At 41.7% G+C, this 25,723-nt stretch overlaps 2 protein-coding genes across 8 annotated transcripts in view; one reads left to right on the plus strand and one right to left on the minus strand.

Moving 5' to 3' along the window:
- LOC146570177 (suppressor of tumorigenicity 7 protein homolog) overlaps positions 1-6,569 on the plus strand; it is a 59,797-nt gene extending 53,228 nt beyond the window's left edge. For 5 of the 7 annotated variants that reach the window (XM_085283043.1, XM_085283047.1, XM_085283045.1 and 2 more), the window contains 5 exons: positions 212-314; positions 1,089-1,239; positions 1,371-1,463; positions 2,554-2,696; positions 6,103-6,569. In XM_085283043.1, coding sequence (XP_085139169.1) covers positions 212-314; positions 1,089-1,239; positions 1,371-1,463; positions 2,554-2,696; positions 6,103-6,198 — 586 coding nt within the window. In that variant the 3' untranslated portion in view covers positions 6,199-6,569. The remainder of the gene's footprint in view (positions 1-211; positions 315-1,088; positions 1,240-1,370; positions 1,464-2,553; positions 2,697-6,102) is intronic. The other 2 variants (XM_085283044.1, XM_085283046.1) reach the window with 1 other exon arrangement.
- Positions 6,415-25,428, minus strand: wnt2 (wingless-type MMTV integration site family member 2). The gene is made up of 5 exons (XM_085283050.1): positions 24,515-25,428; positions 23,554-23,774; positions 19,030-19,307; positions 18,505-18,769; positions 6,415-10,278 (listed from the first exon to the last, which is right to left on the minus strand). Exons 1-5 carry the CDS (start codon positions 24,595-24,597, stop codon positions 10,073-10,075), a joined length of 1,053 nt encoding a protein of 350 aa, XP_085139176.1. The 5' UTR covers positions 24,598-25,428; the 3' UTR covers positions 6,415-10,072.
- Between the last annotated feature and the right edge of the window lie 295 nt (positions 25,429-25,723).

Raw genomic sequence — 25,723 nt, forward strand, 5'->3', positions numbered from 1 at the left:
AGGTTTGAGCGCTGTTACTGTGACAAGTGAGTTTTCTGCCTGATTGTTCAGGGTGTGGCATGTATAATAAATGCTGCAGCTGCTTAAATTTAGTTTGTTTTTAACACTTCGTAAAATGTTGGTTCTTGCTTGTTACTATATCTATTCATGAGAGGTATGGATCAAAGTAACCTCATGATGTAGAATCACGACCGTCTGCGTGCACGTGCAGGTTCTCTCCAGAGGCCGCATCCAGGAGAGGGCTGAGCACAGCAGAGATGAACGCAGTAGAAGCCATCCACAGAGCGGTCGAGTTCAATCCTCATGTCCCCAAAGTGAGTTGAGATTACCACACACACACTTGCACGCAGATTGTTTGTGTTAAACAGAGATGTGTCGATAAGAAAGATGTAAATATGCCAGCTCATAGCAGAACTGCTCATTTACACGTGTAGCCCCTGTGTGAGTCACACAAAACAACATTCAGCATAAAAAACGAAAGAACCAAATTCAAGCAATACATAATGAGAAGTTAAGCTTGGTGGGATGAATCTTAAAGTGGGATATGTTGAGCATATCTTCTCTTCCAGGATTGACTTCCTTTACTGACAGTTTGTCCAAATGTAGTTCACCTATGAGGCACTTCTGGTGGGTGCTGTGATCTCTTTGCTACTGCCAGTGCTTTAATTTATACATTCACTTAAAAGAGGTGGACCAAGTCCATGTAAAACGTTGTTCCTTGTGTTATGTTATAACTGGGGGAAAAAATAAATAAATGTGCATGTAAAGTGATCCCAGGTCATAAATGAGGATCCAGTGCTGTAAACACACAGCAAACACAAGCTAGTAGCAACCCCCGTCTCAGAATGATGTTGGAGCAGGAAGTATGCTGGCCCCAGTCAAACAGCTTGGTGTTCACACTTGGTGCATTGAATTGTAATAATGTAACTGTGTCATGCTTTGTTGTGGGCTGAATGTGAGTATTGAACTTTATTCATGGATATGCTGAGATACTTTTAATTCATTTCCTTTCTCATTCAGATGTCTTCTTTGTTCTCTCTCCTTGTCTTCCTTTGTTCCTCTCTCCTCCTGCTCCTTGTTCCCATCAGTACCTGCTTGAGATGAAGAGTCTGATTCTTCCTCCAGAACACATTCTGAAAAGAGGCGACAGCGAGGCCATTGCCTACGCCTTCTTCCACCTACAGCACTGGAAAAGGGTGGAGGGGGCACTCAACCTTCTGCACTGCACCTGGGAGGGCAGTAAGTACATGCTAACACACAAATACTGTAAACTGACAGTATTAAAATTTTAGTGGTGATTATTTCTGAACACGAATGATTCTGGAGCTCGTTGTTAATTATTAATTGTTCGTGTTTTTGTGTGTTTGTAGCTTTCAGAATGATCCCATATCCTCTGGAGAAGGGTCACCTGTTCTATCCTTACCCCATCTGTACAGAGACGGCAGACAGAGAGCTGCTACCCAGTAAGAGACGCTCTGACATGCACGCGCACACTGTGCAATGCAGTCAGGGCAAAAAATGTTATATTATATATATTTTTTAGGGAACTTGTTGTAAATTTCTGTGTTTAAATCCCTTTAATTAATTTTGGGAGTTTGTAAACTTTGAAGAAAAAAATGCTTCATGTCAAACATCTGTGCTGAAAAAGCTGTTTTGTTTTTTTAAAGTTACACTTTAATTTGAGAATTTGGCTCACAGAGTGTGTGTGTGTGTGTGTGTGTGTGTGTGTGTGTGTGTGGGAGGTTGATTGTGAGTGTTGTCTTGATGTCTGCCCAGAAGCTTGTCTGTCTTCACTCACAAACCCTTCATTGATTGAGCTGGCCTACAGCCACGAGAAGCAGCACAGTGGTCTGTCTGTGTCTCTGAAAAGACATGCATGTTTATTTCAGCTAATTAAAAGTGAACATAAATAAGAAATTAAATTGTGAATCAATGTGCCAAACATGACAGCATGCTATGTGTTAGACTTTGTGAGATGTTTGACCTTGTTAAACTTCCTCAACAGAAAAGGTTGCCTTCGTTGTTTTTCTTTAGAATACCTGCCCTCAAATTTGCCATCTTGTTGATAGTTACCCAGTAAAAGCCAGAAAGATGAACTTTGCTTTTAGAAAAAATGATTTGGTTGAGAACATCATGGAGAGTTGTGATACCGATTGTAATGTGATGGGAGGACTGTAAGTCTGACTGGTACATGCCCATACTGTCTGCTCCTTTTAAGGGTTTGTAACCACATGTGCACATTTGATATAGCTACATTTCATTTTTAGTGTCAGGGCTGCCACGTCTTGGATAAAGTTGAAGCGTAGGACACTTAATGAGCTCCTTTGAAACTTAAAATAAGCAGCGTTTGGTAGCTTAGTCATGAAGCATCTAGTGCTGAGAACTGACGCGATCCTCGAAGATGCTGGTGGATGTCTACCACAAGAGAGTGTTACTGTTGATTTTGAAAATAAACAAATCAGCCCCCAGTGAAGGTTGTGTTGAGGAGTAAGAGATGTAAATGTCGTACTCTGAACTAATATTGTGTTTCTGTGTGTCCGTCCTGCGTGGAAGCAGTGTTTCACGAGGTGTCGGTCTACCCGAAGAAGGAGCTGCCCTTCTTCATCCTCTTCACAGCTGGTCTCTGCTCCTTCACTGCCATGCTGGCTCTGCTCACACACCAGTTCCCTGAACTTATGGGAGTGTTTGCTAAAGCTGTAAGTGTATACACACACACACACACACACACACACACACACACAGGGGGAAAAAATGAGGAGAAAACTTGAATTTCACAGATAATGTCCAGATTACTGTGTCCTTCTCTGTGGAGAGTCTTCAGAGAATAACTCGGTGACCTTTGACCTTTTCTCCATAGCTTTATTTTCATTAAAAAAACAAATTACCGGGTGAAATAACATACTGGATGACTTCTGACCTTTTTGCTTGTGCTACCCTCAGCGGCTGCATTCTTTTTGACAGTGAGTTAGACGTGCAGGCTTTTATCACAGATAGAAACATAGAAAGAATCTGTTGAAGTCACACAGTTCAATGGTTAAATGGGTGTCGTGGACCAATGGGGTAAGGACTGTACTGGCTAGAGGAGACAATAAATCCCATGACTGTGTAGTGCTTGGTAGCTTAAGCTAGGACATTATAGCACAATTTATTAGTAGATTATATGAAACTTTAATATGATGTGCAAAATAATAAAAATAAACGTCGTGGACTACACCCTGTGGTTCCTGTTTGGACTCATCCTTGGGTGCTACAGGTATCACAGTGACAGGAAGGGGCAGCAATGGCTGTCAGCCTGCAGCAAAACAGAGTAGAAATCTGAAAGATGTAAAGGTCATGGAGTAAACAAACAGTTTCTGTGCACACAGGCAGTTTGTGTTTTAGCTGTGAGTGAAAAGAGAGCGCTTCAAACCACACTGGAAAAGGTAGCATGACAAATGACTCTTACAGGCTTTTAAACACATGTGGTTTGTAACACACTTCTGGTGTCAGCTCTTGCATGTCCATCAGAGGAAACATGCTTCAGCTCCACCAACAGCTATACATGTGATAACTTCACCATGCTCACATATTATGTGTTATTTGCACATGCTCCTAAAAACAATGTGCATTTTACTGTTCTCTTGGATCTATTTTTAATCACAAACGTGGGAGAATTACTCACAGTTTTGAGCTCTCCTCCACAAGTGTTGTCTTGCAACTAGTTTCAAACACACTGCCAGCAGTTGCCCCATCCATCCATCCATCCAGCTGGAGGAAATGGCCAGGGTGAGGAAGTTCCTCCTGAATGACTCAACTTCTCACCCAACCTCTACAGCTAAACACAGCTACCCTTCAGAGAAAACTCATTTCTGTTATTTCAGTCATTATTCAGAGCTTGTGAGCAACGGTCAGGGCAGAGACATCGATTGACCGGTGAATCGTCAGCTTCGCTTTTAGACAGAGCTCATTCCACCCATGGATTGAGGTGATCCCTGCTACTGTATATCGAGCCAGTATCTCTCAACCTCACCAGACTCCACCAGGGAGGTGAAGTTCAGTGTCCTAGTAGCCAGCCTTAGCACCCTGGAATCAGACTTACTCTGCCCCTCATCTGATTCACATGCTCACCTCATCGGTCTCTTTTATGTGAAAGTATCAACAGGATCCAACTGATAGAAACACCTATAGTAGCCAAACATCTTCCCCCATGTACTTTTTTTCAATTGTTGTTGTTCTGGAGCAACCTTCACACATCCATCTTTTATATGAGCAGCCAGTGGAGGGCGCTGCCCACCCTCTGCCTCCTCCTTTAAGCCTGCAGCTCTGTGCTGCTCCCCTGGAATGTGGGTGAGCTCATCTCTCCACCCTGATGTGACACTATCAGCAGATACCATCTACCTGCTGAGAGGTAGATCATTGCAAGGAACACATTGCATGTATTTATCAGTGAGTCTGAAACCAGGAATAATTACATACCTGCTTATGTTAGTTTAAATCATTTATTGAAATCATAAATAAAAAGTATTTTAAAACGTATGCTGCTCAAACACTAAGACATACCAGATCACAGTAATGCTAATCACAGATGCTGGTGGTTACTGCAGACTTGATGTTTTATGGGGAACCTTGAATGGACAGATGAGGCCTTTCTAACAGTTTTTGTAATGTTTTCCGACTAAAGTTGACTCCAGAAAAACTTAACAGGTGGCTTCCAAGGAGAATACATAGCTACTGGCTACGTTTACTTTTTGATCTCATAGATCGATATTTAAATTCCACATTTGTTCAATGATTCATTTTAATATCTGAATAGATGAAATGATCAGTACATCAACTTGCTTGGGTAAATAAGTCGGGTTCCCACTGTGACTGAATGTAAAAGCAGCACAAGAGCTGCTAAACGTATAAGTCACCAGTGATTCCCTAGACCAATAAAACTTCATGCTAACATGGTGTCTTGGACAGGTCTCTCCCTGCCGCCCACACTGTTCAAACACTACTACACACATTTACTTTGAAGTGCTCTTTGAAGCTAAAATGGAGATGTGAGATCTGATGTGTGAAGCAATCCTCAAACCACCAGCTGCCCAGCTCACACATGCAGGTGGAGTCTCTTTCTGCCCCCCCCCGCCCAAAAAAAAAAAACCCTCTTCGTGACCTTTATCTGACATCTAAGACAGTAGGAACTTCCGTGAGCTGCTCAGGTGGAGCCCCTATCACCCCTCACCTCCTCCTTGCTAGTTGTTGTCAGACTGCCAATCTGAGAATGAGGCCTGAATTGCACTGATGGAGGATTCATGCTGCAGAAGTGGAAAGTTTATTTGTTCTCACAGCTGAAAATAAAGGAAAATCCCCCAAACCTTCAGATAATTCAGACACACGGTTATGCAGCCTTTTTCTTATTTGTCAAAGTTTGACCTGCCATCGACAGCTGCTGACCTTTCCCGTCTTTATCAAATGTGGTCCATATTTTACAAAATTACCTCCATGTTTTGCTCAGCTTGTACTGAAACCCCCAGTTGAAACCAGGAAGTCATCAAGAAAGTGTTTGTTGATGTCACAAGTTAAGGGAGTGCCCCCTGCTGACTGTTAGACAGTACTGCAACATTGAGAAGCAGTGTTCATCTTTTATGTACAGGTGATATACACAGCCACCACCCTATCCTGCCGGCTTAGGCACTCTTTAAAATGTTTTTTGTTTTTTAAATGTCAGTTCAAAGTTTATATTAACCATCCAGATAAATAGCACATTGTCTACAAACCAAATATTAATATAAATTAATTTGGGAGTCTTGCTATCAGTTGTCCATTTATAAACAGCAGTCAGGGAGACATGTTATCAGATAGTATGAACCTGACTCCATCTACACACCACAGCTCTGTGAGGGATGCAGCACCTATGTAAAATTGCTTTTATTAGATAACAAAAAAAGCGCTTAAAGTGGTGGCTCGATACACTGCTGCGTGTCTCCGATACAGTTTTGTTCCATCTGGTAGAATTGGATGCAGTCAGTTCCTGTGGCCACATTGCAGCCAGAATGCAGCGTGGTGTATTTCAGGGAAAAGATGCTGGCTGCCCTGTTAACATTCTGTTTGTGTGACTGTATTTGTCTCTCTTTGTAGTTCCTCAGCACACTGTTTGCTCCTCTGAACTTTATCATGGAGAAGGTGGAAAGCATCCTGCCATCCAGCCTCTGGCACCAGCTCACCCGCATCTGACCCCGACCGACAGAAGGGCCGACCGGACCAGGAATCAGACCCAGGACCAGCACCAAGAACAGACCTCTATCTGGACAGAAACAGCTGAACTGAAATCCAGAACACTGCAGTGGACTAGACTGACGCGCCTCTGTGCCAAGTTCAAACCAAACCGAGAGCAGATGGGAATCCGAGGAGAGGCGCGAAACAAAAATGCTAAACAACACCCAAAATTGGTTTTGACTTTATTTGATATGTTTGCATTTCTTTGGGTTATCAGTCATTTAAAGCTGTTCTTTTGTTGTACAAAAAGAGATGATCAATTGCCATCATTAAAAAGGTGAAAAGGAAAAAAAATACAATAAAGGACTTTTTGTGTATTGCTGCAAAAATGCAGTGTTTTTACTGGCTGTCCCACATACTGTGAAATCAGCTGACCTTGATACCAGCACCACCAGATACAACCGGCTGGGTTTTGTTTCTCTGCAGGATCCATCACATATTTGGAGCGTTCATTCTCAAACTAAAAGCTCACTCCACAGTGGAAAAGTTGTTCCTGCAACTGCTGAAGCTCCACGTCAGCTTATTGCAAGTCCATCGTCATCGAGTTTGATGGTAAAATGCTCAACTAAACAGCATTAGAAGACACATTCACAGCCTGGTACAACAAACAGTTTTATTTCTCTATAGTTTATAAAAGTTGTGGGATACATTTGAACAGCGAAGCTTAAGCTGTTGTGCAAGCCTGCTTCCATTTGCAGTCCACTCACTGTTGGTGACTGTTGGAGCGTTTTGATGGAATTATCAGACAGTTGTTGTGGCTTTCAGTGTGGTGTAAAAAGTTTGTGTTGCAGGTATTGTGAAGTGATATGTTTAATAGTAACTGCTTGCTAACCAAGCTTGCATGTGCTGTCTGACTTAGACATCCCAGATATAGCTCTGAATACAAGTCAACAACTCAGGTCCTTTCCCACTAACCCAGTGCCCAGTCCTGAACTGGTCCTGCATATTTGCACCATTCAAGGATTTGCTGGTCCCTTAGGGTTGGTGACGTCATTAGTTATGCAGATTGTCTCCACTGCGATTTCCTTCCCACAGAAACGACCTAAGCAATGCTCAAGCATGTCTGGATGTGTACCAGCTTCCACAAGGTGCCAAAGCAATGCATCTTAATGATGAACTGTGACTCAGACCTCATCACCAGGGTGTATTAATCTAGCTAAACAAGCTGCTTGAGAAGTTTGTCCAGTTAACAGAACACTAGTCAGAGAAATCAGAATCTATTCATGTGTTTTTGTTCATGAGACTCTTTAAATCTGGACACAGTGTAAGTTTAAACCATTTATTCTGTAGAGTTCAGTTGTAAGGCTTATATTTTAATCTTACACAGCTGATGTGCAATTTACAGACAGGACATGTATTACATCTAATGAAGCAACTGGTGAGAACAGCTGCTAGTTTGCTTTACTTGTATTCCTCAGTGTATAATGACTGCTCAGGCCGCCGCCTCTCCTGTTTGTCACTGATGATGTTTGATTTCACAGAGTCCTGCTTGAATATTGCTCCTTAATCTAATATTGGTAGCAGGCACAATAACAGTGAAATGTAAACAGAGGTCCTAGTTATTAACACATTTCTAAGAAACAATGACAAAATGCGCATTTTAACTACAAGAAAAAGCATTTCTGATTATTTTTTTCTAGTTCTAGATATTTTAACTGTTTTCAAGCATTTATTTTAACAAGATGTTGACTACAATACCCCTTAGACTATCTTAATGATCAGTTACTTATAGTGATTTTCCAGAACAAGGCTGATGTGCAGAGCTGTAACACAGAGGGATAAAGCTGATGAATTATATCTCAAAGCAATGGGAAAGAGTTGTTAAAGCTAAGTTATGAAGAGAGGTAATGATGAGTGAGCAGCATTCTGCTGAGAGAGCGCACTACAAATATGTTTGCTTTGAGAGTGTTGACAGAAGTATAGAGGTCGAAGGGAGTAGCACTGCGTCTTTGTGGACCTAGAGAAGGATATAAGGGCCCAAGAGAGGCACTGTGGTACTGCACGAGGAGTGTCAGAGGATTATGTGAAGCTGGTGAAGGACGTAGGAGGACTGTAAGAGTGCCAGATAGGTTCAAGGTCAGGGATTGACTGAACCCTTTCTTGTTTGCAGTGATGATGGAGAGGTTGACAGATGGCACTGATCTGTAGTGAAAGTAGGGAACAGGTGGAGGTATGCGCTGGAGAGAAGAGGGATGAAAGTCAGTAGACAGAATCCAAGTGTGTGGAAGAAAAGGGAACTGGTAGAGCAGTGAAGCTGCTTTAAATAGCCTGCAAAGCAATAGAGTGCAAAAGAAGAGAGTGCAGGCAGGGTGGAGATAAGTGTTGGGTGATTTGTAACACAGGGATACAAATCACCCAGGCTTACAAGGAGGTAGTGAGACCTACTACGATGCAGTTTGGAGATGGTGGGACTAACAAGAAAGGAGGTAAAACTGAATGAGGTTGAGTTGAAATATTTTCCATTGTGAATGACCAGGATGAACAGGATTAAACGATTATATCAGAGGGTTGAGCATTTTGGAGACAAAGTTAGAGAGGCAGGGTCGAGATGGTTTGGACATGGGCAGAGGAGAGATGGTGGATATACTGGATGAAGAATGTTGACTATGGAGCACAGAGAAGATTCATGGATGTAGTGAAGGAGGATATGGTTGCAGAAGAGAATGATAGAGTTAGGGTGAGATGATGCTGATCTTCTGTTAGGACTTCTAAAGGGAGCACCCAAAAGAAAATGATCATTCAAACAGAATCCCTGTAGATACTTAAAAATATAAGGTCATAAATGTAAAACTTTCCTCATAAATACAGTAAGATGCTATGTCTGTTATCAACATTATGGTTTACTTCTAGCCTTTTTAAAAGACTTGGAGAAGATGGCACTAATGTAGGACATCAGTGAAATTGCTGTTGGTCCTGCCCGCATTAATTTTGCACTGTTTCTGAGTCAAATGACAGTGTCCACTCATTTTCCAGCTGCTGTTTTCTACTAAGTAAGGAGATTTAATGATGGAGAGAGAAAACAGCTGAAGGACCATGTTCTGTGCATATGGTGGTACCTCTGGAGCAGAAAGCCTCTAATGAGCAGACAGAAAGCGAGAGAGAAGCTTGTGATACGCTATGTTGAATGAGACTGGCGTGACAACAGCTTACACTGAAAGCACGCAGGGGAAAAGAACGCTGGTCGTACTTTATGTTGTAAATGGTTTGCTGACAAGTGTAAGGTGCCACGAGAACAAATCTAAACAACAAGCTGATAAACTGTGTGGAGAGCTGCTATGTGTTAAACTAGAGGTGTTGAAGGCTTCACAGGAGCAGACCAAAAACCTCCATGCATGTTGATTCAACAAAACTATAAAAGATATTACACATAATTTAAGTTATATTTCAGTATATACTTGGTCAGTCCTTGGGGCCTGTTTAAGCAACAGTTCATCTCCAAACCATCACAACTGGAGCCAGCAGATCAAATGCTAGCCTGTTAGTCTCAATAGTATTTTTTTGTGTTGGTTCAGCAGGAATCTGAAGCATGATTTGACTGATACATTCTCAAAGTAACAGCTACAGACATTCAGCAGTCAGGCTTTAAATGTCTCTGAGTCTGGAAGTTCTTTCCACGTAGCATCCAAAAGAAGAAAAAGATGTGAATTTTTTTGGTGAGGAAAAGAAAAAAGTGTCTGAAAACCTAACAGACCTTCAGAGGGCTCGGAACTAAAGGCAGACTCGAGATTATCAGTTAGATTGTCGTAACAAGACATCAGGTAGAGCTGAGGAGGAACGGGGGGGACTCTGGATGCCCGATATGAGGCGTCAGTCAAGTTTAGTGGTGGCGAGGTCACGTCTGGCCCTTACAGGTGTGCACGTCGACCTGCTGGTGGCAGTCACGGCAGTGGACTGCACAGCACCACTGGAACTTGCACTCGCACTTGGTTGTGCGGCTGATGCGAGACGTGTCGTAGCCACGGCCACAGCACATCACTTCGCAGCCATCTACACCTCGGGATGTCCGGTTGCAGACCCGCCCACCTGTCCCCATCGACCCTGGAGAGAGAGCAAATGAGACGCGGTCAGTGAGAATAAATTTAGCACAGTATGACTATTAATTTAAAATGAGTTTTTGATCTGTGGGACCCACCCTAATGGTGAGAACATAAGTTATTAACAGTGGAAAATCAAAACCTAGACAATGTATCAAAGGAACATAAACACTGAACACTAGTTTAGTAGAGAGTGCAAACACTTTGTCTTCCAAGCTAACGTGTTAGAGGTAGGAAAAAGTATTGGGGTCAAATTGTGATGGGTAGACGACTGGGTCACAACATCTCCAAAACTGCGGCTCTGGTGGGGTGTTCCTGGTCTGCAGTGGTCAGTATCTACCAAAACTGGTCCAAGGAAGGAACTTTGGCAAACTAGAGAAAGGGTGATGGGCTGCCGGTCTGATGATTCAGGTTTTTCTCTTGCATCATGTGAATGGCCGGGTCCATATGCGTCACTTACCTGGGAAACACTTGCTACCAGGATGCACTATGGGAAGAAGGCAAGCTTGTGGCGGCAGTGTGACGCTCTGGGCTATGTTCTGCTGTAAAACCTTGGGTCCTCCCATCCATGTGGGTCTTACACCACCTGCCTAAGCATGGTTGCAGATGATGGTATCCCCCCCCTAATGGCTGTGACTTCTTTCAGCAGGATAATGCATCCTCGGTCATTTAACAGTGTTTCAGGAATGGTTTGGGGAGCACAACAATGAGTATGAGGTGTTGACATAGCCTCCAAATTTCTCAGATCTCATCTGTCTCATCCGGACACCCAAGTCTGATACATCGAGGCCCCACCTGGCAAGAGCGGAGTCCACGCCTCGACGGACAGGACGTTCTGACAGCATGCGTAGTGTGTGCATGTCACTCTGTCTGTAAACACGATAGCTAAAAAAGTTTTAAATTAATTCTGACAACTCTGATACTTTTTAGGGGAGGTAGACTGGGGACATGTTAACAATACTTCCACCAAAGTCTTCAAGGTGAACTCAATGATTTATTGGTAGAAAACTGACAAAAAGCTGTAGAAACTATGATTCTTACAAGTGTGCTGTGTCAACGTATAGAAAGAATGGCATAAAGATTTAAAATGTCACATTTGACCTCTGACCTCACTTCTATATTACACATCAGCCTTTCTTTCAAGTTGACCACAAAATGTGATCTTATAAGTCAAGAGAAAGACAAGGATCTGCTCCCGAGCGCTGAAACTAAAAACATGGACATAATCAAAATTATAATCATTAGATGTAAACTTTATTCTGCTTTATCGCTACATAGTGTAAAATGCCAAGTTTAAGTCTACTTCGTAATTAAAGGTTCTTAAAAAAATGAGGAAAAGTCTGTATTTACCTTGAAAAGTGTTTTTCTCACCAGTATATTAATCTATCATACTACAGTAGAAGGATCTGCCTTTCTGATCACTTCCTACTGCAGTTTTTCCACTGAATGACATTTATACTCACTAAAAGCAAAAACATGTTTCAGTAGTTTCCTTCCAAAAGGAGATTTACTGATGGAACAGTTTAACACCTACACTGCCTGTGATTTCTAGTTTAAGAAGTGACAACCCTGCTGGGAAATAACTGGGACGTCCTAAAGGAATAAAGGAAAAGTGTTCATGAAGGTAATGGTACTGATGCTTAAAAAATGGACTATAGCATCGTGGAATGTGACTTGGCAGCAGTTGAGCCACAATTTGGCCAATTAGAACGGTTCTATTAGTTTTTAGAAGCCAATAGGAGCAGAGTATAATGCCAGTACGGTGAAGATGAGATTTGGGGGGGGATAAGTAAGATGAACGAAAGTGAGATGAGAGATTGATGATAGGAGCCATCAGCCTGCACTCCCACACTTCATCAGCTGTTCATTTTACAGGAGACATCCATCGCCCACACACACACACACAGATACTGTACACACTCACTTTCTCCTGAATCCCAACTCCGGTTACCCACACACACACTTTACGTCGCCACAAACACAGTTAGCGTACCCGAGCTTTGTATGCAGAAGGAATAGCTGGAGCTCAATTTATGATGAAGCTGTGTAGGCCTGCAGATTCGACTCAAAACCATCCACAGGAGTTTTTAGAGGGACTTTTATTTAGCAGTTTCAGCAGCTTTGATCCACTGATGTTAAACATGAGCAACAGGAGTGTTTTCAGTCTGCTTTGGATGATCAAGCCCAACAGAATCTCACACGTTTCTATCTAACCGCTGTGAGCAGAGCGTTTGGGTTATAGTGTCTAGATCTCCAGATAACTTCTCTTTGATAGCAGCACAACAAACACAGATGCGCCGGGTGTGGGAAAGGATCATCCCTATGATTTCAGCCAAAATAAAACACATGGGAATGGACGCTTTTGTGACACAATCTGCGCTGAAGTCATACTCTTTCACGGTTTTTGATTTCATGCTCAGCAGACGTCCAGGAAGCCTTCAGAGCGCTAAATTGTAACAAGGTTCTCACGGCCTGGCTTTTATAAAATATCGACTTTTTAATGACTCATCACAGAGCTGGTAATGCTATTCAAAATATCCAAATAACATCATTTAGGATTTGCGGAGTTCGGGAGTATTGAGTATTGTATTGAGAGAAAGACTTCATCTCTCTTTTTGACTGAGATATTTATGTTTCTGTGTAACAATATTGTTTTTTGCCTTTCTTCCCCCCAAACTTTACCAAGAAGAAGCTGCATCCATATATCTGTCAGATATGTGCAGTTTACAACTCTTCTCTACAATTCTGTTCAATATCTTGTTGCATAATTACACACATTAGTGAAAGTGCAATCAGCCTTTCCTTCTGAATTCTCATTCACATCTTTTCTTCATTTTATGAGTTGAACGACTGTCATTCAGGAGAGACTGAGTGAAGCTGCTGCTCCTCAGCGTCGAAGCATCGAAAGGAGCCCGATGAGGTTGTTTAGCCATCTGACCACGATGCCTCCCAGATGCCTCTTAGTTGAGTCGTCTTGGACACGTAGGTCATTCCATGGAAAATCACTGCCTGCCCCCCACCTGTCCCCCCCTTTGAATAAACTAAAAGGGATGGAGACAGCACAAAAGACACACTACTTGAGAATATTAAAAAAAATCAAAAAAGCTGGAAAAAATCAAGTGGAAAAAGTACCAAATTTCAACCCAGCCCTATGCAGGTTGACAGAGGTCTACAGGACAGAGGCTAAAATATTCTGTGACTTCTTCAAATGTGTCGATTATTCTAATTATTAGCAGAATGAAGAGCATATTCTGAGAGAGTCATGAATGAATCTTTTCAGATTTGACTGATTTTATATGGAATGAGCCATGTCCTGGCAGGAACTGAACCTGGGGATATTAGATATCTTGGACTGGTTATTTATACACATGCACCTGATGGATCATATTACAGTAGAAAAGACTGTTATAACAATAAGCTATGTGCTGAAAGAGGTCACAGCCATTAGGGGATGTGCACCTTTGCATGGCAGTAACATCGTCCTGAGGACCCTCGTCTGCCAGAGTGACAACAAACTGATGACTAAGTCCTTGAAGAACATGGTGCTCATATATTTGCTAGTTCAAACAGCTTGCATTTAAGTCTTTATTTACTTTACTTTTTTGTTTTTGAAATTGTTTATGTTTGATCCATTTACTGGTGGTTTTAAAAAAAAAAAAGATCGTTTCCACAATCTAGATTTTGTTGATGTGAGGCTTGAGAAAAAGCTTTTTATGATCAAAGTAGTTCTGGTGTAACCGATAACGCTGCAGTCGTTCGTTGCTTTTAATCTCACAGCCTTTTCACTTCAACATCTTGATAAAGCTGCTGTGAAACATCTGAACTTTAGTGCTGTTGAGCTGCAGATGTTCAGCCAGCAGAGGACTGCTGCTCTGCTGGGCAGGTGTGACTGTTACTGTCTGACTGTAAAGCACAAGTGTTACTGAAAAAGAATGCATGTGTGTGTTCTGCTGACTTCTCCTGTATAAATAAAGGTTTAGAAAAAATTGGCTTCAAGTACCATCTCAAACATTGTTCTGGAATTTGCTCGTGTTTACATTCTGCTTCGCTCTGCGTGTACGCTCCTTCTGCACCATTCCCTCGCCAGGTAATATGTCTGGACATGACCCGAAGCCCTCCCCTCTCTGGCAGCGTGCCCGCCCGTCATCCAAAGTATGCAGCACTGCTAGGGGTGACATCACGGCCAGAGTCTTCCTCACAGCCCTCGATCGCCCTGCGTCTGCTTATTGAATTAAGATGAGGGGGCGCCGAGAGATGAGTTTAGCACCTGAGCCTCAGGGCTGAGGGAAATTGATTTCACACTTTAAAGAGGCACAGAGGGGCCGTCTCGCTATCTCTGTGGGCCCCGAGCCTGTTTGTGGTTTGTGTGTGAGAACAGATTTAGTCTGTTTCTTTCCATGAGTGAAGGCGAGTTTGCATGTCTTTCAGAGCGCGTGCACGTGTGTGTGTCTGTGTGTGTGTGTGTTGGGAGAAAGGCTGATTACTTTTCATGGTTGTGCAACCAAAAAGAGGGAGCAGGTGACTCTACATACAGTACATGTTATGATTGAGAGCGAGTTTGTAAGTCTGTGGTTGTCTCATGGGAGTTGGTCTTTAAAGAAGGCGTATGTTACGCTCTCATGAGAGGCCCACTGTGTGTGTGTGTGTGTGTGTGTGTGTGTGTGTGTGTGTAACCTCACCCTGCTTACATGTACACATCCCATAAAACTTCCATGTCTGCTGTAATGCCTCAACTTGTTCCCAAAAGCAGGGCATAAGACCTCCAGGGGGCTTTAGACAAAGCAGGATTAGGTGCTTAGTGCAGTAACTTCAGATTTAAACCTGAGTTTTCAGTGTCAGGAAAGTGGTTCATGCCTTGTTTGAGTACCCTGCCACTGTAACTTTTACTACAGATCTAATAAGAGTATCTTATATTTGAGAGAAGATATCAACATGTTCAAAACCACTGACCCATCAATTCTCTGGAAAACAGAATCACCATTCCTAGAAGATCCTGTGCACAGTCAGAGGATCTACAGTTCTACAGACCATCTAAGGTTTTTGTGTGTTTCACATAAGCATCAATAGGAAATCTAATCTTCTGAAGAACAACTTCATAGTTTTCATTTTTTACTTCTTGTGAACAAAAACTATCACAGCCCAGCCGAGGGTGAGTTTGATCTGTTAGAGAGAGGCAGACATAAATCAGGAGCTGAAAGCCAAAACAAAAGCATCACTGAGATACGAAACTCAGTTACCTTGTACTATTAACAGCTGTGAAGCCAAAACTGAACTTAAAACTTGATAGACTGCACAGCTGTTAATGAGCTGCAGTTATTATTGTGTTGTATGCTACTGGAGAGAAATTAACCGCACATGTGCCATGTTCTCTGAATTCCCACCAGCCAAAAACTGTGCGATCCGACAGCAGTTTCTGAATGATTTTCAGTGATAACAGGTTCATATAAAGTACTGATAGAATGCAATAATAATTTATTCATAACATTTTGTGCATATATGTATTTAAATAAGATGTTTGTCACATCCATCCACTTGCATTTGTTTTATTCTCTAAATCTGCTGCACCTGCTTTTGTTTGCTGTGGTAAAACTCATTATTCTTTATTTTCAGTTATTTAAGAGAGACGATCATGTGATGTACAGCAGTTTAATTATTTCTCTGAGGGCGGAAATTATATTTTATGATAAAAGTTCATTTTTCTTAGTATATGCTGTCAATTATAGTTCTTTGGAATCTGCAAAAATCTGTAATGGCAGATCCCATTAGTCAGAAATAATAATGGAATAGGTATGTCACTGTGCTAAAGCATCACAAAACTGTTTTTATTACTATTGTTTTATTTTTCTAGGTTGGGTGGTTTCATGTGAATTGAGTGAAAATCTTAAAAAGCTTAAAACTTTCAAAAATACCACTGGGCTGAAATACAGCACACAGATGTACTGAGCTGTTTTACAATAATCACTACAGCACGGCTGGACATTTGTGTAACACCAATTTGTCCACCAATAGTGGAGAGATTCAGCCGCCCAAGTTAACAAAAACACTCTCGTATTTACAGCGGCAGCAAAGGCCAAGCTTTCTGAGGAAATGGATAAAACAACAGCACTCATTCAAAAACAGTGCCACATGGTGGTGAAAGTTACAGCTAACATCAGTCACTAACAGAAAGCAAAAAAACCCAAAACAAATAACACAACAAAAATAACAGAAAAAAAAACTTTCACGATTTAGTGAGATTAAAAAATTATGCTTTTGCTCATGAGAATATTCACTGCTCCTACCTCCCAGGAAGTCTCTCACTTCTAAATTTCTCAATGAATGATTAAATTGTAAAAAAGAAAGAAATTATGTCTGGGTGGAGTGTTTCGGCACACACACACACACACACACACACACACACCTGAGGGCATGATTGGCCTGCAAAATGGGAGAGATTTCAGTGGCAGAGCACCAAACACACACATTTTAGAGGTGTGTGTGTGTGTGTGTGTGTGTGTGTGTGTGTGTGTGTGTGTGTGTGTGTGTGTGTGTGTGTGTGCGCGTGCGTGTGTTTCTCCAGCACTGGTGATTTATAATGATGTGTAGTCCTCTAAGATTTCAGCCTACAGAAGTGTGTAATGGGTCTTAAACTGGCTGACACCCGATCGCCACGGATCATCTGCTGCCTGTCAGGCATTCACCTCCACCTCAAGACACTCTCTCATGGCCTTTATCTTCATTCTCTCATAAGCTTTTCAAACGCAAACATTTTCTTTCTCACGCTTGCTCTGCTGTTGTAGCTTTACATTGCCCTCACACGAACACGCTTATGACACACACACCCAGAGCCACCGTAGTTGCTGAAACACAACTACATTTTATGTCATCTAAAGTTAAAGATCAGTTTTCAGTGTGGATGCTTCTTCAAATCTGAACGGCAAAGGAAAAAACATTTTTTGCTTCCTTGACGTTTTGAGAAACAGGACAGCAAAATAACATTTTTGCACTTTGAAACATTCACTAACAGCCTCGGTGGCTGAAAAATATTCCTAAACTGCAAAAAACAGAAGATCCTCTGAATCTGGCTCCAAAAGTAATCCGTGCTCATAGACTCGCCGTGTTAAAATGACCAACAGAAATAAACATGTTTACAGCCCGTTTGTGCCTTTGGAGCACTAACACGGTGAAGAGGCTCATTCTGGAGTATTTGTAATGGAATTATCTGACAAATAATAAGGTCTGCCGTGCGGTGCAGCCCACCCAAGAAATCTGTTTTCAGTTGTAGCAAGTTACACTACAATTATGGAAAACTGCTAGTCTGTTACTCAGTGTACTAATTAGAGTTAGCGGTTAACATGGCAGTAGCCAAAAACCTAACACTGAAGCAGATTTCGAAACCAATGGTTGACATCCCAGTGACTGCTTGACACAGACAGCGGGTCTATGAAACACGTGATGCTTAACAGTCCTCGGCTGTATATTGTGTATGAAAGACTCAAAGTGTGTTTTTGTCAGTACATGTATGGTACTGCTGACATGGCAAGAAGTTGCCTGCCAAAAGAAGAGTGCTTTTTCACACTCACCAGTGTGGACTGTTTAGACTTGGCAGTGTGAGTAACGCATGTTTCACGCATTCTGAAAGCTGGAATTGCCAGCTTTCAAATTTCTAACTTCCAACTGGATCAAATGCACCATTCGATCCAGTGTGATCAGTGTGATGGTGTGAACAGTGGTCCACTGGGACTACAGGTGCGGGTGGAGGTGGGTTTGTTAGGTGTGCGTGCTTTGGTCCCAGAAAAGTCATGGGAAAAACCCCCAAAACAAAACAAAAAAACCCACTTTAACACGTTCTGGTACACAATGGTGACAGTAAAAGTAGAAGATGGACATGTTTGAGATGCCAGCAAAGTGGAAGTGTTTTAGAGATGCAGTTCAATCAGCTTCTTGAAATCAAGCATATGAAAATCTGTTCACACCACCTCCTCTTTTAAGGATACCAACCAGCTGTGCTGTTCAAGTGATGCACTTAAGTTCCAGAGTATTTACTCTGGTTTATTAAATTGAGTAAATTAGAGCATTTAGGCTTGTTTGACCAGATTACAAATCAACATTTTTCAGCATGTAATTTGGAAGTGATTAAACAAACCTCTAAATGGTCTGAACTGGATGTTTATGTGTCTTTGACAGGTACGTTTTCCACTCACTGCTTACTGGGATCCAACAGATCCAAATGGTAAAGGTCAGTGTTTACCTGACTCGTGGTCCCGTATGCAGTAGTCTGGTGAGTCCTCCAAGTAGACGAGGTCATTCTTGCTGGGACGTTTGAAGTGTGTGTGAGCGGCCGTAAAGCCTGTGCCATACTGATTCACTGCAACCTGCACGGCACCGTTGTACCTTTTCCGTAGATGGTCACCTGTGCGGCGGAAGTCAGCCATGGCCAACCAGCAGGTCCTGATGCTGCATGACCCACTGACACCATGACATTTACACTCCAGTGTCATGAAGCGCTTCACAGCCTGGGGAGCACAACAGTAAACAGATTTAGTAGAACTGGTGAGTGAATGGTACTAATTTAAGATTTTAAAGCCCAAGATACAAATGTAATGATGTTATGTAGATCTAAAAACAGTCAAATTCATTTTCAGCGTTTTATCAATGTGTTTCTATTTCTGAGATTCTTAAAATGTTGGATGAAAATGTAAAAGTTATGTAATTTTAGTGTCTCCGGCAAAACTGAAGGACTTTAAAGTCAGTTATCCATTCAGTGCTTCCTCACCTTCCTGCCAGCTCTGTTGTTGTGCAGGTTCATGAGTGCACGGGCATCCCTCTCCTTCCTCTCCTTGGCATCCACGAAGGCTTGGCTGAAGCGTATGGCATGCTCCACATGGTCACTACAGCCTCCCCAGTTGAAGGAGCCTTTGGCATCCTGTGATGAGCCCTTCTTGGTGGGATCACAGGAGCAAGAATCCAACTCACCTTGGCTGCAGGCTTGGGCCAGTGTGTAAACCACTCCAGCTGAGGAGATAGCGTAGACAAAGGCCACCTCACGGCTACCTTCACAGAGAGAATTATTTTTTTATTATGCAAAAAAAAAAAAGTTTAATTACTCAGTTTTTACCCAAATACCGGTAAACAGGAGCCAAAAACCTTGTTGATTTCAGCTATTTGTGGGAGTCTCTCATTTGTCAGTTAACACTAGTGCTGGTAAACTAGCTAGTTTAGCAAGGTACAGCTGTAATTCACTGTAATAGCAAATAAGACGCCAATATTGGCTAGTGGAAAAACAGGCTTACTGTAAAATAAAATTTACTGATTGGTGAAAATGAAATTGTCCTTAGTTTCCTTTAATATAATCAAATGCTCAGCACAAACAAGTAAACACCTGTCAAAGATGAGTAATACTAGAAATGCCCTTTATTCTCAATACAATTTGAAGAGTTGAGTTTATTTTAAAAATTTCTCTGCATATCTTTAATTAAATTTCCTTTTTTTGCACTGGGCTGTAAATATTTTTACTCTTTAAATCTCAGAATTTTCATATCACAGTCTGTGGGGAATCCTCAGACTGCATTTTTGACACTTCTGCATCAGCTTTATTTTTTTATTTTTTAGCCCCTAAAACGATTGACATTTACACATCTGCCACAAATGCATTCAGTAACATCATTTATAATTGAGAATTGTTATTTTTCCCCATTGTTGAGAGTGGATCAGTCAGCCGCCTACTGCATATACGGTACGATATATACGATACATGATCAATCCACATGCACCAAAATTTCTATGTATTTTCCCAGAAACTGCAGATGGTAGGCTAGCAATTAATCCAGACAGGGTCAAAAGACCAGCATTAAAAAAAAGTTGCAGATATGCTTCTCTCCATTCCTAATAAACCTCACTGATGCCACAGTTACAGTAACAAATCTAAAAACCCTTTAAATGTTTGGCTGCCACTGCTACCTGTTACACCCGTGTCTGTTGCTGTCTGCTATAGGCTTTTATTCAAAGCATGAAAAAAATACGTCATCTCCAAGATGGATAAACAGCTAACATTTACCAGCAGTGCCCTGATAAGGAGCTCTTATCTCCTTCTGCATGTATCTGATGAAAGATCCGAGCAGGATCAAAGGCTCAGGTGGGGAAAGGGTGTGTGTTGCATCTAACCCCTGCCAAGGACTTGTAACACACATGGTAAATGGCCTGTATTTGTATAGCGCTTTACTTAGTCCCTAAGGACCCCAAAGTGCTTTACACTACATTCAGTCATTCACACACTGGTGATGGCAAGCTACATTGTAGCCACAGCCACCCTGGGGCGCACTGACAGAGGCGAGGCTGCCGGACACTGGCGCCACCGGGCCCTCTGACCACTACCAGTAGACAATGGGTGAAGTGTCTTGCCCAAGGACACAACGACGAGACTGTCCGAGCCGGGGCTCGAACCGGCAACCTTCCAATTAAAAGACGAACTGCCAACTGTTAAGCCACGATCGCCCCACATGAATGCTCTCACAGTGATTCTCACAAAAGAAGGACTTGTGACGTGTTTAGAACTGCAACTACTGATCACATCCATAAGCTTAAGTTTCCTAAATGTTAAGAGGTCAACCCTGATGCTTTTACCTCAAAGTCAAAAGAAACACTTTTCACCTGCTGAATTAAATGCAGGATGATCTCAGCATCACAGCTGAGAGGAACACCTGCAGACAGAAATCAGGGCCAAACTAAATATATGAAAGCCTATTTTTACAAGAACAAGCCACTTAAAATGTATAATAATTTAGAGCCATCAGTGTGCACTTCAAATAAATATTTAAAAACAGCCTTCAAGCTCCATCTAAGATAGTACATTTCTGCTACGTAAGAGAAATAAATATAGGAAACAGCATTCAGGTACACAGCTGTTAAAATAAAGACAATTTATTTCCCCCCCTATTAAAAAATGTAATGTAAAGAAGCAAACTTGATGTTTTCATCTGATAAATTACATTTTTAAAAAAGCATTCTTGACATTGTTTCAAGCTCCTTTTCTGCCTGTGTGGGTTAACAACACAATGTTAGATATGTTATCATATTTTATATTATATCATTGATGGCAATGAATTAATTCATTCACTTATGAAAATTCTAATTAATTTAACCTATAAGGGATTCCTCTAAATACGTTAAATGTGTTAAAACAAAGTCAGTAAGACTAATGAAACTCAAGTATCACAGTAGCACTAGAAAAAAAGAAGAAGCTCCCAGCTCTGCCAAGCACACACAGTGATATCAGTATGTGGGTGTCTGGGTCCAGCAGATAAGTTGAGCGTGCCTAACAAAGTTAATAAGGAGGACGCTGAGAGAACACGACAACAGGGAGGGAGAGCTCCTGTGTAATTGTTTGAAATTAGCCTACTGACACTGACAAGAAGGCGCTTCAGACGGGGCCTCAGTGTGCCATGATAATGCTGTGTGACATGGCCGGCGCCTGGCTGGGAGGTCCAAATACCACATGGCTGATTAGAGGCCCAGACATAAAACTAAGTCGTAGGATCCGCATCACAGGTTAAATCTCGGGGCATGGGAGAGGAACATCAGGTCGCCAGGTCCTGATGATCCTCCACAGGCAATATATTTAAAAAAAAACAAGAAAGAAGATGTTTCAGCTTGCCCTCGTTGGAGGTACAGACTGATTTTAGCTGCTGAGATTTGCCATCACATGACAAATTGGACGGGACGCTTTTGTTCAGACTCCAATCTGTAACAAACAGTGACAGGCAGCTTACTGATACTCACCGCTTGGTTTCCGACGCTGTTCACACTTTATTGCTTTGGAAGAGTCATTTGTAATACTCCCCACACCCACCACTCTCACCAGAAATACATGAAGAGGAAAAACTGCCTGTGTCCTCTCTGGATTTCTGAAACTCTCAATAAATCAAGTGTCTTCTCCAGCAAATCACCAGAGAGGATAAACAGTGCTAATAAACTGAAGTAGCTCTTGAAAGTGGTGGGATTACTTCTATTTCAAAAAAGTCTAAAATTTCTGCAGTTTGTCATTTGAACGAGCTGAGCGGAGAGTAATTAGCTCTGCTCAGACAGCAGCCCAAGGGAATCGAAGGGACACCAAAACACTGTGATGACACCAAATCAGTCATGAAGTCACTGACTCTACAGACACTGAAATCTGCATAACACTGTAACAAGTTAATTAGTTATTACTGATTAATCTTGTATACTAAATAAATAAATAAAAAAACCACACACCTAACAATTAAAATTCCAATCAAATGAGATAAAAGCTGGAGTTTCTCTCTCATCAGTTACTGGGTGACATTTTTGTTGAATAAATTATTTGAATTATTATATCAGAATTATTACGGATACATTTCTCCAGCCATGGCAAATTGTTTTAGTAGGACATTTGTCCACCGGCCTTAAACAAAATACTGAGTAACACGATAGCAACCCAACACAAGAAAATGAGGGAGAAACCAGTTGGCTGCAGTGACGTGAGAAATGCACGATTGTAAAGTGAGACGAGGTGTGGAATGCAATCCACCTCTGTCGACAAAAAGGAGCATGTCTGCAGAGCAACTATCAGTTTTCCAGAAATCTTCTGAGTGGCAGTAAATCTGCCCGACACTCTAAAAACTTTTGTTTGTGCAGATTTGTCACTTTAATTTAAAGACATATGTCAAACATGTTTTCGATGTAACACACGATCATGCAGCGATTCATCTTCAGGGAGTGCCAGCAGACCTGGTAATGTAAGCCTGCATGTGCTATAGCAGGCTCTCTGCTTCAGTGTTCTTACCTATGCAGCGATTACGGGAAAGACAGCCCGTCAGACTGATACTTTATAAAAACTGTCTGTACCCTCTTCACTGTATCTTATAATGATTAATATAAGGATGAGCATATATATATATATAGTAAGAAGATAATCATATTTTTAAAAAGAAGAAATAATTATTCAAAAAAATCACATCTGTGACCAACATTATGCTTTTATCCACATTGGATAAACTATTTAGTTCACAGCTTTATTTAACTTTCACCTGATGGATTCAGTAGCACAAAGAGAAATAGACAAGACTTTTTTTTAAAGTGGATCCAAACAGACTAAACTGTGAGTTTATTTTTAATTTCTCAGCCGTCTAATCAACATGTAACCTTCATTTTCATGGCAGAACCCCTGGACCTTCTTTGAACTTTATATCGAAACTTTTTTTTTTAAATGTAAATGTTACTTTTTTCATGTTAAGGTAGAATGAAGGTCCTACTGTATTTTGGCTTTAACACTCCTGAAACTCACTGCGTAGCAGCAGACGTCCAAAGAGATTGTGGTCCCTGGCTGTGGTGTTGCAGTTCCAGCGGTGGTTGCGGAACTGGTACTGGCACTCTGAGATCCAGTCCTTCATCCCAGCCCCGATGGCCTGCATCACTTTGGGGTACTGGCGGCACAGCTGGCGCTGCTTATTCACCAGTCCAGGGATGTTGTCGCACATCACCTGGGAGCCCAGGGTGCCCATGTACCTGTAGAGTGGGAGGGTAAATGTCAAGACAGATGAGTACTTGCAGGGATGTTTCTGGATCACTTTAGTAAAGGATAAAATCGAATAATTTTGTATGTAACCCAACGTGTGTAAAGGCAGCTGTGGATATATTAAAGCTTTGTAAGGTAATTGAAGACCTTTACTTTATATTAATGCATAAAATAAGAATGCTAGAGGGTGTATTCTTCAGAGGTATCTGTTGGAATCACTCCTAACAAGTCCACACTCCCTTTTACCTGCAGAACAAGATGATGAAAGACTGATGGGCTGCACTGAAGATTAAAGACACAAAGCAGCAGCAACAAAAAAGGAATTATCTCTCCAAATACCATCTCAGTATCACAGGGTACGAAGTAAGGAATTTGGAAACAGGAGCTTTGCAAATATTAATTAGAGATTCAAGAGAAGGATAGCAAATAAAGAGAAATTAAATTATATCAAATGACTTCAGCCTGGAAACTAATCTGTCCAAATATTCAACAAGCTGCAAAAATAATTATGCAAGCCATGGGGGGAATTTAGTCACTCACTGTGGGAACATTTTTGTTAAGATAAAAGGGTGCATATGGAACTGTTTTTTTAAACCAATAATTTACCGATGACAGAATAAGACAACACATTTGAAAGATTATTATAATAGCACATAACCCACGTGCACAAAGTCTTACACTAGCGTTCATTTAAACAAATATGTAAATGTTAAATAATAATAATACTTACCACCAGGACGCATCGATCTCAGCTGTGAGCCAGCAGATTGCTACAGATAAATAAAAACATATTCCGCTTGGCAATAAGTGCATATTAACCAAACTCTGTTTCTTTATGGGTCTGGACGGAGCATTTCCACAGATGACAGGAAAAAATTAATAAAACAGAAGCTGAAAGTTGAATCGCCGAGTTAAACTCGCTTTAAAAATGTATTACAAGACAGTCGGAGGACAGACGGTTTGCTCGTAAAAGTCATGGCTGGCTGGGATTCTGCACAGTGGCAAAGCGCTTCTGAAGAAAAGGTTAAGAGCGACTGTCTTAATAGTCCAGAGCAGATTCTCAGGGGAGATACGCGGATGCTGTGCTATCAGGTTCAGATTGCTTTACACAAGGAGTGGGCAGAGTCCCGTCTCAGGAATGAGGTGAAGAAACGAGATGTCTGAGAGTATCTGTTCAGGCTGGTTTGACATCAGACGGGTTTGGCCCGTGTCCAGACCGGAGCTCCGCACCTCTGAGATGTGGTCCAAGTTGATGGGCTCTTCATTCAAATCGCACCGATGAGACGCGCGCAGAGAAGGAGCTAGCTGTGGGAGGATTCACACTCCACGCTTAACCAATGTCAGACACCACAGGAAAAATGCCCAAACCCGCTTAGATTCAAAATCGGGGGACAGGATGATGAATGGAGTTGATGTGCCAGTCCAAAAAAAACAGGGTACAAAAAAACCCAAAAAAACCCCCTTTACGCACAAAAGATAAACATTATGATTTTTAAATGTTTTTCTCACAGGACTCCGTAGAGCTCAACAGAGAAAAACTCTGGCATATGGTGTAGCGGTGTAATTGATAAGCATAAAGACCCTTTAAGAAAATAAATCAAACTAGTGTTTTGTTTATGTTGAGCGCCCATTGCCATAGCCATATCCCACACAGGTGAATAATATCTCAGATTCCTCACGCATGACGCACTGCTATTTTTACAGCCTCATACAAACTATCACTCTAATAACTCAGGAATGATGGCTTAAAAAAGGAGGAAAAAACTGGGCACCGATTCTCCCAGAGCAGCACCTAAAGGTGATGTGTCCATTTCAATTGGATTATCCATGTCAGTCTTTTTGATGTGTCCCGGTGAAGTCTGTACCACTGTCACACAGCGTTTCCTCCATCTTTGATCTAGCCCGGGGTGTATCTGGAGGTCTGGAGACTTTGACCAGA

This window comes from Mchenga conophoros, linkage group LG7 (genome assembly GCF_057382185.1).
Source record: "Mchenga conophoros isolate Kocher_MC1m ecotype Shallow Benthic linkage group LG7, M_conophoros_male_GT1.1, whole genome shotgun sequence".
In the NCBI taxonomy this organism is placed as follows: Eukaryota; Metazoa; Chordata; class Actinopteri; order Cichliformes; family Cichlidae; genus Mchenga; species Mchenga conophoros.

What these genes read in the sequence shown, in the direction of transcription:
- wnt2 (XM_085283050.1), bottom strand. Translation starts at nt 24,597, where the DNA reads ATGCACTTATTGCCAAGCGGAATATGTTTTTATTTATCTGTAGCAATC. An exon ending in GAGATCGATGCGTCCTGGTG is followed by an intron (nt 23,775 to 24,514) that starts GTAAGTATTATT and finishes CCCACTCTACAG; the next exon opens with GTACATGGGCACCCTGGGCT. An exon ending in ACAACAGAGCTGGCAGGAAG is followed by an intron (nt 18,770 to 19,029) that starts GTGAGGAAGCAC and finishes TGTGCTCCCCAG; the next exon opens with GCTGTGAAGCGCTTCATGAC.